We start from the raw sequence: 13290 nt of genomic DNA on the forward strand, positions 1-13290 counted from the left end.
TGCAGTATAAATTATATGCAGAAAATAAATTATAAGTATAAAGTAAAGTGATAATTAACTTGAATTGCGTATTTAGAAAAATAGTTATATTAATTTAAAATTCATTATTGTTTTAAATGTATTAATTACTATTTTATATATATTCTTTTAAATTAACTATAGTTAATATTCTTTTTAAACTATCAAATTAAGTTAACTAAATTTTTGTAGTTTCCTTGAAATTTTATGTTCTTTAACAAAAATACTTAGGAAACATAAGAACTCTACAAATTCTAACTTCTTGAGACTAATCACTTGATTCAATTGATTCATATTCTGTAAATCTACTTTGAGTAAATATCCAACATCACAAACAATCACTACTTCAAAAAAAAAAGTCAATCTACATTAAAACAATTACATATGGACCAAACATCATTATTATCTGACGTAACTTTTTACTCAAATAAATCCGAATGAACTAAATTCAAATAACTTACCCTAAAAATTTTCGCTCTTAAAGAAAATTAACAGACTGATTATTGCAACACAAATCACAGTTGTAGAAAAAAATATAAATAAAGAACTGAAAATCTGGTAGTTCAAACTTCCCTATCTTGTAGAGAGTGTATTCGAACAAAATAAATAAATCATTTTACATAAAAGTCTGAAGTTTTCTATCTTTAAAAATTTTAAGTGTTATACAGAAATCAAAAATGAATTTATTTTATAATATGTATAATCTGTAAAGTAATAATACATTTATTTTCTATTTATCTTAAAAATCTCATTTATACTTATAAAACAAGTGGTAAATCATTTATTGCTTGAGTTAATGTTTTTTCTTTAATTCTTTGGTGGAAAATGTTCATTTGTTTGTGTTTATTAAATTTTATTCATATTTTTTATGTTACGAAATAAGATATCCAATAAGTGAACTAAATTGCAAGGGGGTAATTAAAATGAGTTTAAATACACTTATAATCCTTTTAATTTACCTGATTTATTTTTTTAATTTTAGTTCTTTGAATTTTTTTTCCTAAATCATCCTTGGCAATTATATCGTTGGTCACTCTCTTTCTGTTTTTAAAATTGATCATGATCAATGATATGGGTGGAAATTGCTGATGTTAGCAAGTGTTGTATCATAATAATTTTAAGGCTTTAAAACTAACATTTCATAGAAAGGAAAAAGCATAATTTATTGGTAGAATAACTTTAAGGTCTACAAAGTACTCTGATAACTTAGATATTAATGTGGAATTAAATAAATTGTTTAGTCTCATTTGTTCTATTTTACATATAACTTCTATATTAATAATTTCCGTATAGATATCTAAGTATAAAAATATGATAAATAAGAATAAGAAATGGATAACAATTTGATTAAAAATTTATAGGCGGAGAAGTAATAATAAATAAATTAAACTAAGACTTTTTTAACCAAGTTCAAATTAATTACCATAAAAATATAAAATTTATTTGTATAAAAATCCTTAATAATTTTGTTTCACAATCTTTCATTCTTTTTCTTCCTATCACACTCACCACCAAGGAAAGAAAACACTCCAAAAGTTCAATAAAAAAAGTCTAATATATATATATATATATATATATATATATATATATATATATATATATATAGAGAGAGAGAGAGAGAGAGAGAGAGAGAGAGAGAGATAGTGTTTTTAGTACGTGTCTTTATTTTGTTAAATTTGGTTTTGGTTTCGGTATTTTTTATTTGATAAATTAGTCTTTTAAGTTCTAGAAAAATATATATGAATTTAATTTAGTACCTCTGGTAAGGATTGATAATATATTAAAAAAGGTTCTATTTTTTGTGCTCGATGTATGAGAAAGACCATTTGTTTCACGGAGATTTTAAAATCTTTTTATTAAAATTTAGTATTATTTTTTGTTTCAATGTATTTATTTGGTAAAAAAGTTAAGCTTTAACTTCTTAGTAAGTATTCATAGATTAATAAAGAAAGAAAGAAAAGAATATGAAGTAAACTACTTTCAAAACTGAGATATGATATGAAATTAATTTGGAGGTATTTGAATTTTGAAAATAAACTCAACCTTCTTTTTAAGATGAATTGAATTATCTTAATTCAACTAGCTAGTCATTAGAAAATCTAATTTCTTTTGAAAAATTTCTGAACTTGAGAAAATTAATTAGTATTTTGCTAGTTTTCAATATTTGTGGAGCTGATTAAATGTGATTTAATTTGTTTTTCTTTAATTAAATCCTCATTTTATTTAAAAAGTAATAATTAATGTAGTCTCTTGGATTAGATTGATTGATATTAATATTGTTTAAAAAGTGGGTATTGGTCTTGATTATTTTTTAGTTTCATTGTCAATTCCATTAAACGTCTCATTTATAGCATGTGGAGAGTAAAGAAGCCCTAGAAGAGACAAAAAGGAGAAAATGGGAAAAGGAAGAGAAAATAGAAAAAGGGTAGTGGAAAGTGGAAGAAAAAAACGGAAGAAAAAGTGGTGGATGGTGGATACAGAAAAAAAGTTACATGTTTAGTTACTTGTTTGGTCCTCGTTGCAAACTGATAATGTCAACTCCATGTGGTAACATAGTGTCATTATTAAGTATCATAGTTTTGAACTTAATTTAGTCTTTATTTATATATATATATATATATATATATATATATATATATATTATATATATATATATATATATATTCAATTTAGTTTTATTTTATTACAAAATAGAACAATATTGTCTCTTTACTACAAATTGAGAACAAATTTATTATTTGTATAAATGTTACATTAATATTTTTATTAAAATTTATTTTTTGTATTAATGTTATTAATTAGTTTTAATCTTATAAAACACATGAATTAATAATTTATTAGTTTTAAATACTTTCTTTTTTTAAAAAAACATTTATACTTAATTAGTTTTAATCTTAAAAAAATTATGGATTAATAATATACAATAATGTAATATGTTAAAAACTCATTTTTAATAAAAATATTAGTATATATTTATACAAATAATAAATTTGGTCTAAATTTATAGAGGACAATATTGCTCCGTTTTAAAAAAAGATGGACTAAATTGAATAAAAATGACATATATAGAGAGCAAATTAAATATAAAACAATGACATCTGACACTAAATAGCAATGTCCTGCCACATAGCACTAGTGGTGCCACATGTCACACCATAAGACTTGACATGTGAACAACAATTTTTTTTTACATATATAAAAATAATTAAAAAAATTAAAAATTACGAATTGACATGTGACATACAGTTAACGTTGCCGGTAATTATTTTTGGAAGATGAACTAATTTAGCCAATTTTTTTAAAATTATGACAATTGAAATAAAAAACTAAGAGGTGACCAACTTGAAAATTTTCAACCAAATTGAAAACCAAATAATTAAGTCAAACTTAGAATATTGCATTGAATAAACCACATAAACTAAAATACTAATTAAGTATATAATATAATTAGAAAACAAAAATAGGATGGAAATAGAGAAGTTTTTGCTTAACGGTTATAACATCGAAAATTCTAAATATTACAAAATTTAAATATGTTAAGACAAGATCATCTATGAGATTGGACCGTCTAACGTCTTCATGTTTTGAAGTTTAACAAATAGTGATAAATGAAATAAGCATTTGACAAAGCATTATCTTGTGAAAAAATAATATTGTTGAAAGACAAGTGTTTTTTGAAAAAACTTTATGAAATATAAATGTCTAAAGAAAAGCTTTAGTGAATGCATTGATATCTAAGCAAACATACTAACAAATAGTACTTCAATAAACGTGTCAATATATCATAAGAGAGTCTTGCTAAACACGCTCTTGATATACATTGCTAAACAATGTTAAAATAAGCTATCACTATATCTTGCAAAATAATGTGCAAAATGATGTTTTTGGTAAACGCGCTACAACTATAGACATTACTCCAAAAACACGTGTTGAACGACATCTTGCTGAACTCGCTTTTGAACCAAACAGAGATCACTAAACAAAGCGTTATTGATAAACGTCTTGTATAGGCTAAACGATACCTTGTTGCAAAATGACATCTTCATCCAATGATGAACTACTTAGTATCCTTTCAGAAATGCTTAAACGATCAAATCTTGTTTGGACGATGGAAAAATTTGAAAAGCACATAATTGTTCAGAACACGTATTAAAGAGCATTAAATGCATAACATTTCAAAACAACAAAATTAATAAGATAAAGGACATATTTTTCTGCATGCATATCTACTTTACTCTATGCAATTGCCGTTGTCAAGTATCCACCTACTCTATAATATACAAGTCAAAAGTGAACGTTAGAGACATAGAAGACATTCACGGAATGTTCTCAACATCAAAAGTCATGCTGAAAAGTTCGTATAACCTACTTTGATAAAGTACTGAAAAAGCATGTTTGCTTTGAAAAGTTGACTTAAACCTACGATTTTTATCTACGAAAAGGCCATGAAGATCTAAAGATTTAAAACAAGCACTATCAAAACAGATATTTGTTCATGAAGCCTATAAATTCAAGATCCATGAAGAGAAGATCAAGAGAATAGGAGCACAAACACGAAAGAAATCATCTGAGAAGAAAAACAAATACAAAAGAAATAAAATACTCTCAAGCTTCATAGAATCATAAGCTTACATTTGTAAGAAGAGAGAAAATCCTACAAATTGTATTAGATTGAAGTATTATAAACACATTCTCTCTATGAGAGCAATCATCTAAAGACTTGCAAGCAATCTAATTGATTGCACATTTTAAAGAGAATTCAAACACTTGTTATTTAACTTGGTGGAGTTAAACGTTAGTTAGGCAGTGTCTCGGGTTGATACCGAAATTGTCTAGTGAAAACCAAGAGCAGGTAAAACTCAACTAAACAGCGTATTAGGAAGATATCGGATCTAGGAATACTAAGAGTGGTAAAGAATACTGCACAATCAGGGGTAGGTGATACTCATCTCTAGTCAGAGTAACGAAGGATACTAGGATTAACTAAGTGAAATCAGGAGTGGTGCGAATACTTAGTTGTAATTGTGTGTTTATTACTAAACGTAGCTCAGAGGTCTTAGAGAAGAACTAAACGTAGCTAAGAGGTCTTAGAGAAGAACTAAACGTAGCTCAGAGAGTGAACCAGTATCAAATAATTGTGTGTTTATTACTTCAGTTTTGCAAAACATTCTACTTATAAACTCTATAGTTGTTTATTAACATAATAGTTTATAAATTGTCACTAAACACTATCTTTATTAAGAGTTGTCTTTCTCAAAACATTGTAGTTTTACTAAAACGCTTGAAAAATATTTTATCTCTGAACTTAGAGTTTAAACAATACTTTACAAATCAAGTGTCTAACAACTTATTTAGATTGTTTAATAGTTAATAAAGGTAAGTTATTAAACTACCTTTTGGCAAAAAGTTTTCCACAACACTATTCAACCCCTTCTTATGTTTTTCAATTATTTCAAAATAAAGTTAAGTCTCATGATGTGTGTGCTTCTTTTCCGACCGAAGTGAAGAATAATATTAAATAAATAAAATATTTTTATTATAAATATGATTATAGTATATCATAAAATATTATATCATAATAAATTGTAAATATAATTATGAGCACAATATGTCTTGAATCTTATTAAATCTTATGATTGATATACAAAAATAAAAATAATAAATTAAATAAAGTATAATTTGCCGATTAATCATATTATTAAAGTATAACTTTTCAATCAATGATATTATCCATGAATTACTTTAACAATTCATACATGTTTATAAATGTGACACATTATAAAAGGAGTACTTATTTTCAATATGATATATTATTTTATACTCATATTTTTTTTATTCTCTCACTGAACGTCAAAAGAATATTCTACAAGTGAATCTTCCTCCAATTTTATTCATAGATTAACTATCAAGTCTCTTCATGTCAACGTAATAGATTTACGCTCTTTTCCTATAAGAACAATAAATAATATATTTGATTTAAATAATTTTAAAAAATTTATCATTATCCATTTCATTTCATGTAGTCCGCCACTTAACATTTCTTGAATACCAAATTGAACTACACATATATAAAATACTGTAAAAAAGAGAGTAAAAAGTGGTTGCATTTTATGTAACATATGGTGTTAAAGTTTTAATACAATATAGTTTCTTTGTCAAATCATGACCAAGATTCTAACACGTTTACACGTTTAGATCTATGGTAGCTATCGTGATTAACAATGTTCCCATTGAAATATTTTATTTGAAAAAAAAAAGCTGACTTTAGTATACAATTATAAACCATGATGCCTAGGCAAGTTGAGTAATATTAAAATGGTGCCAACTATTGTATTTACGTAAAGACAAACACAAAAACACTCACTTCAAGTGTTCCCACTTTCGATGTTTTTTATTAGATTTCTGGGCATGCTAAACACATGCTGAGATTGTAAGTATAAATGTTAGATCGTTGAGGAACCAAGAAGTCATTCCACACCAAAACCACTTTCTCTTTGTGCTTAGAGTTTTGCGTTGTCTTGTCTTCTACCATGGATTATGGAAAGAGCTTCACCAACGAGAGTAGCAACAGTGATAGTTCAGAAAGGAAGAAGCTATCGATGAGCAGACAAATAGCGTTGGAGAAGGAGAAAGAAGACATCAACAAAATGGCTGATGCATTCATCAACAATTTCCGCAAACAGTTAAAGATTGAGAGAGAAAATTCCTTCAGACGTTTTCAGGATATGATGAACAGAGGAGCTCAATAATTGCTTCACTGCCTAATAATACTCTCATTTCCTAGTTACAAAAATGTGTAGTTTGATCAGAAAATTCAAACTTTCACTTTAATTTGTTTTCTATATAAAGTACTTTAAATTTCCTGAATTTGAATTTTGCTGTGTGAACATAATATTTGGAAAATAGCCGACTATAAAAATTTATCTTAATATTCAAGAACTTTAGTAATTAAAAAATATTAATGGGTGATGTAATTTCGTTAATTTAAGTTAAGGTTATTGTTAGATTAAAGTCTATGATTTTTTTTCGATGTGTTTTTTTATCTATTTTTAAATCAATGTCACCTAAAAGATTGTCCAAACAAACATGAATCAAAAGTTTTCTCAATTTGAACAAAAGTAAAATTGTAAGACCAAAATAGCGTTGGTGGCATCAATAAAAAAATTATATGACGACACTCTAACAAATTTATATACAACTATTTGATATTTATTATTTTACCTTTCTTTATTTTGCTAAATTACCCAATTAAAATAGATTGTCAAGTGATTGTTTGAGGTGTTAAAAAGATTATTTTTCGTCAAAAAATAATTACTACAAACATTAATAAAACAAACTCTAATTAACATTTAATAGAAAAAGTCTTGTAAGGATTGTCTACAAACCTTTATTAACACTGATTAAGAAAACTCGAGTGATCTAAAAACATTATCGATATCATTATTGGAGGTTTCAACACTAAAAACATGGTTAATGTCGACAATGACAACTCTTACCAACTTTAATTAAAAATAATAATTCTGGCAATGTCTACTAAAAAATAATCATAATGTAGTTTAGTCTAAAAGAAACCTATCAATAGAGAAAATGATATTGAGTCAATCATATTCCAACCTCAATCATATCGAGAATGAATATAATAAAAGGAAGAGTAGCAACAATTTCAAATTTTTACAGTATGGATAACATTAAAATTCTTTAATTAAGTAATCAAATTACAGGCATTAATTTTAGATATCAAATTCTTTTGAAATTCTCTAAAGTAGACATAAACTACTTTCTAAAGAAAATCTCCATCAAACACACTATATATGTTGTGCTTTTATTCTTCTTTATGGCCACCAAACATTCAAAAGACTAGTTACATCGACATCTTTCTATTCACTTTCACAAATTTGTAGCATAAAAATAAATTTTGGTCAAAGTTGAGTCAATAAGAATTTGGCAGAAAAGAAGCAAGTGATTTTGAAAGCATACACTGAAATAAGTTTTGGCAGAAGATGGAATCTGATATGCTATTCTCCCTGCTTACTAAAATAAATGAACTTGAGCAGAGATTCAAATGTTTTTTTATGTTTTGTAATGAATCATATACAGCCCAAAAACATGTCTTACAACCTAATATATTGTAAAGAAAGGAAATGGGAAAAGGGAAATGGCACAGGCTGAGAGTGAAACAACATTTACAATATCTTTTCACTATTGATTCATGATTGTAAAGCAATGACCTCATTCTATAGCCACCAAAATCAACAATTCAACTCAGGCTTGAAGAACCTGACAATGAACGATGTGACTCTTCAAACTACCACGCCCTGCTATAGTAGACCATAAATTTCTAACTAAAGATCTCACATGACCTTTTCCAGCAATGTTTTCCCAAAGCTGAGGATTGTTTTCCACGCCTCCGTTCCGACTCGAAACATCAACAAGACTAATGCTCATGTTGTTGCGTATAATGCACAGCTTTCCATTAAGAGGAACAAGAGCAGCAGCATCAAGAGCCCGAGAACTACCCAGATGGAGCCTGCTATCCATGAACTTCTTCCATGAATCAGTTGCTCTGTCATACACTTTCAGCTTGCACCCATCCTGGCAATCAAGTGCATACAGTTGTCCATTCAGGGATATGCTAGGATTACGCCAACCGTCCACCATGCCATTACTCACTGGGGTCCAGGTATCAGTTTCCTGTGCATACGATTCGCATACGACGTTGCGGTTTGATCCAAGTCCCTTCAAAAACCATGTGCCGTTATGAACAACGCCGATAAAGGGCACCATTGCTGTGGTCATCTCTGTGATAAAGCTCCACCTGTTCCTGTTGGGGTCGTAAACTTCAGCAGATCGAAGAGTTCTTTGGATTCCTTCACATTCCCCACCGGCAACATAGAGACAGTTATTTATTACACAAGAACCAAACAAATGGCGTTTTCGCAGCATATCTGGCGCTCTGTGCCATTTATTAGTACGAGCATTGTAGAAAATAACACGTCTCATAGATCCTTTCAGAGGATCTTTTCCACCAAATAAGTACAGGTGACAACCACTGAGGACTGCACAGCCAAATCCCAATGCTTCAGAATATTCCCCAGGAACAGGTGGAAGGGACTGCCACAGCTGGTAGATGGGATCAAAAGCATGCAATGAAATTCTTTTATCGCGATCTCTTTTGATGACATAAACCCATTCTTCTGCCATTCCAAGACTTCTCCTGAGTGAATAAAAGAAATTTCCAGACAGGAGACGATTCCATCTCTTGCAAACTGAACGCAGTTTACCGTGCTCAACCCGAGGTACTCGAATCAAACATGCAATAGCAAGATCATCAGGAAGACCAGGAAGAAGAGGAGGCTGAACTCTTGTCCTTTCTCTGCGTGAATTTTTGCTCCTATGAGCATTTGGGTTTATGTCAGGTTGGATGCATAATTTCGATCCAGGAACAAATTTTCTTGCCCCAGCAACTGTTTTCAAGCCTGAATCTACTTTACAGTAGCAAGAAACAGAGTCAACCTGTGAAATTCTCCATGTTAGTACGTTCAAAATATGAAAAAGATTCCACTAAAAATATGTATATGCCTAATGTCAAAGAGAACATTCGCAAGAACACAGCAAGCTTTACATATTTTCTACATCCCCTAGTTCAAGGTTCCATAGAACTGAACCGTTCTTGTACAGTTTTCTTCAGTAAAATCATAAGTTCAGACCACTAACTTAGCAATCTGCTGATTTGTCAAACATTAAATTATTATTTATTTATAGCTAGAAAAAAAAATTTCCTAGAAAGGTCAGATTAAGTATTAAAAATATTATATATGAATGCAGCCAAGGAATTTTCGATGCTGTAAGTGGGATGGTGAGATGGAAACCAGTAAGGCATTCCATCACATGCATCATACAATCATAAGACCAAGCATGGTTACATTAGCTTTTGTTAATGATTGATATAGGATTAGAAAAAAAGGAGCAGTTATGTATACATGTACTGGAATTTGACTTCACAAACTCATATTTGTGAAGAAGTAACAGTTGGAGTTCATAATCATGATTTTAGACAAATTTTAATGCAAGTTAGGGTACAATAAGTTGTAACACTGCATACAAACAGATACACCCAATCACCATTTACATGATGACATCTCAGAGTAAAGAACAATACAAATCCCATGAGTGCTGCAATTTATGTGACGAGGAGCAGGCTTGTCCAAGAGTCAAAGGAAATATCAGAAAAAGGCAGGCGCAAGAGAGGAAAACTACACACCTTAGTAACATATATTTTTCATCTGTAAGCAAGATCTCCTATTGAGATCAGAAAGATAGGAAGGCACTGTAGTCAACAATGATATTTCTAAAACGGCACAAATATAGTACCTAGTTGCAAATGTATGCATACCCCTTAAATATGGTTTGGAAGATATCACTTTTGTAAAGACATGGAAAGCTGAGTTCCATTACATTCTACCAAATCACAACATTATTGAAATAAAAAAGCTCTCTCTATGTTACATTCAGACTAATCCTCTCAACCCACATGCTCTCCTCTGTTCACTGATTCTTTTTGATGGAATGGTCTGTTCTCTGATTGCAACAACTTACAAGAAACAAAAAATCAGATCCTTGTTTACACATTGACAGTCCAGGACACACCATCGGCAATGAAAAATTCAAACAGTGTTTGTCTTTGGACAAATACTGTCATTCCTTAGGTCCAATAAACAAATGTCATAACACTTCATCTTCTACTAAACTAAAATGTTTCAATTCAAACCCTCAGGTCCAACAATCCTAAAATTTTAAAAAAGAAATAATAAAGGATATATGTGCAATACATTGGAATTGAAATACATGCAATTAACGTGCAAAAAGAAAACAAGATCAAATAAATCACTTGATTTCTGTTTTTGAAGCTTAAATAAAGGTGTTACATGTACCATTATGATCTACATATAGAATACAAATAAGAGAATATGTCAAGAGAAAACAGGAGCATCAGGATATGATCAGAGAGATATATAACACGTGTCTGAATGTGAAAATAAAGAAATAATCATTGATAAATTAACTGCAACCTGCACTTGTTACACATACATATCAAGTAAGTTATACTTCCAGAATGAGTGAGGGTACTGACAAGCAGTAATTTTCCAGGATCATAAAGGATCTGGCAAAGTGAAATAATTGATTAAACAGGATTTGAGGAAGATACTGCCCTCAGCTGAATTTTTTAATTGAAAAACAGAAAAGGGAATACCACGACCAGTGCTTTAATTTAGATACAAAGAAAGTACTAATACTATATAATTTTACAGGGAAGAGATGAGAGAACCAAAATAAAATGGAAATATTAAACAGTTCAGAAAACTAAAGAGGAGAGAGAGAAAAAGTAGATAAGCAGAACTATATACAAGATTTGTGATAACTGATAATTTTCAAAAGTAGAGAATGACAAGGACCCCCGATTGTGATATTGATGAGCAGAAGAACTTTAAAGGATAGTATGATCAGGAAAAAGGTTGAATTATGAAACATGAATTTAATTTGTCCTCTACATGTAACCTGACAGTGTTTAATGGATAATCAAGAGGAACAAAGAAAAAGAGAAAATGAAAAAATTCATTCTACCCCACCTCCCCCCAATAAAAAAAGGGAATGTGTCCTAAATTCTCATGTTGGTTCCTCGTTCCAACAAATGTTTAAGCTTCAAACCGAATACACCTGAGAAGGCATACAAAGAAAATCCTCCTTGTTACTAATTTAGCACAATAAAAAAATTGTAACAATTTCTGTCAAGGGCATGGAGTAAGGAAGCTAACATTTCCCATTCGTAAAAACACTAGCTAAGAACAACTTGCAATTAGCAAGACCGAAAAGCTTCGACAAAAAGGTTTTGGGTTCATTCCTGCTGTGATAAACTAGTGATATTAGATCTTGGAATGGAACAACCCCATTTCCCTCCTAAACATTTAGCCTCGTATACGTGAAAAGAAATGGTAGCATTCTCAGTCAAAGGTGCCGAAAATGAATGATGGAGGTTGGCAACTCTATAAATGTTAAGCTGCGTAGAACTTCTTAGTCTAGTATATCATGCTAAGGTGGAATTAGAATCTAGGAAGCCAACACACAATGTATGTTGAGGTAGCAAGAGACTTGTAAAATCTAATTTTGACTTGGTCAGACACAAGAGCCCTAGAAATAACAGAGAGCTTTTTGACCAATTAGGTCTTTGCCTCTCTTCCAAACACGATCAGAGAATGATAGAAAGTCCGGTTAACCAAAACCTCAAACACAAAGCGGGTAAACCTTTTTATCAACACAAACATAAAAAAGCTTAAACTAAAAGAATGGAGAAAAAAGTTATCCGATTCAAAACAAGAGAACTAATTCCATAATAAAAAAGATAACAGTCAATAGGACTCACCAGCGGAGCTTGAACTCTAGAGACCCTTTGAGAATTCGTTGAGCTTTCAACTAACTGGTTCATCTCCGAAACCGAGACTTGCGTATGAATGGGTTTTTCAGCGCAAATTAAGCATCTTGGTGCAGATCAACACAGCCCCTTTTGAACCTAACCTTCAATTCCCAGAACCCGATCCAGTGCGCAGAAGAGAGAAGTTCGTGCCTTTTCCTCAGGAACTGCAACAGAATGAAAAACAAAGAAATGGGTCATTTGAGTTTGGAAGGAAGAAGCAAGAGTGATGATGTGACGAGCACCTTCTCTCACTCTCCTCTTTCACCTTTGGTTGAGAATGAGAAACCACAGGCTTAGCTTCTCAGAAATTGTGTGTTTTTTTCTTTCTTGGGTATTTGGGAAAAATTAAGTTGTTTTTTTTGTTTATTTTAATGGTAAACTGAGTGAGTTGTGTGAATTTGTGGAATTTAATATAAATTGCATAACTGTCCCAAGAGGACACATCGCTTGTGACGATGGTCCTCTTTAATTAATGTGTTGCAGTTCATGGGTCAAACCAACCCAACTTTGAAGCCAAAGATGAGAGAGAAAGAGAGAGAGAAAGAGAGAGAGATGTTCTTTTTTTCGATTTGTTGATCGCAGAAATATCATCCTTTTATGGGACTCTGAAGATTGGTCATCACATGATTCCTTAGAACACCTTTTTTGTCTTTTTCTTTAACACATTTGGGCTTTTAAGATTTTCTTTTCTTTAACTCTCCCTGTTTCGTGTTTGCATTCTGTGCTATTGCTATTTCCGATGGTTGAGTTTTTGGAGGAAAAACATTTGAATTAATTCAAATTCACCACTTTAATTTTCAAAA

At 30.3% G+C, this 13290-nt stretch overlaps 1 protein-coding gene across 1 annotated transcript; it reads right to left on the reverse strand.

The window, feature by feature from the left end:
• Window positions 1–8031: 8031 nt before the first annotated feature.
• LOC124827122 (F-box/kelch-repeat protein At1g55270) lies at window positions 8032–13050 on the reverse strand. The gene is made up of 3 exons (XM_047300115.2): window positions 12730–13050; window positions 12437–12651; window positions 8032–9531 (listed from the first exon to the last, which is right to left on the reverse strand). The coding sequence occupies exons 2-3, from the start codon at window positions 12497–12499 to the stop codon at window positions 8281–8283; spliced, it is 1314 nt and encodes a 437-aa protein (XP_047156071.1). The 5' UTR covers window positions 12500–12651; window positions 12730–13050; the 3' UTR covers window positions 8032–8280.
• Between the last annotated feature and the right edge of the window lie 240 nt (window positions 13051–13290).

Source organism: Vigna umbellata, chromosome 9 (assembly GCF_029865625.1).
Source record: "Vigna umbellata cultivar VRB3 chromosome 9, Vumbellata_1.0, whole genome shotgun sequence".
Classification (NCBI taxonomy): domain Eukaryota; kingdom Viridiplantae; phylum Streptophyta; class Magnoliopsida; order Fabales; family Fabaceae; genus Vigna; species Vigna umbellata.

What these genes read in the sequence shown, in the direction of transcription:
- LOC124827122 (XM_047300115.2), bottom strand. Translation starts at nt 12,499, where the DNA reads ATGAACCAGTTAGTTGAAAGCTCAACGAATTCTCAAAGGGTCTCTAGA. An exon ending in CTAGAGTTCAAGCTCCGCTG is followed by an intron (nt 9,532 to 12,436) that starts GTGAGTCCTATT and finishes AGAATTTCACAG; the next exon opens with GTTGACTCTGTTTCTTGCTA.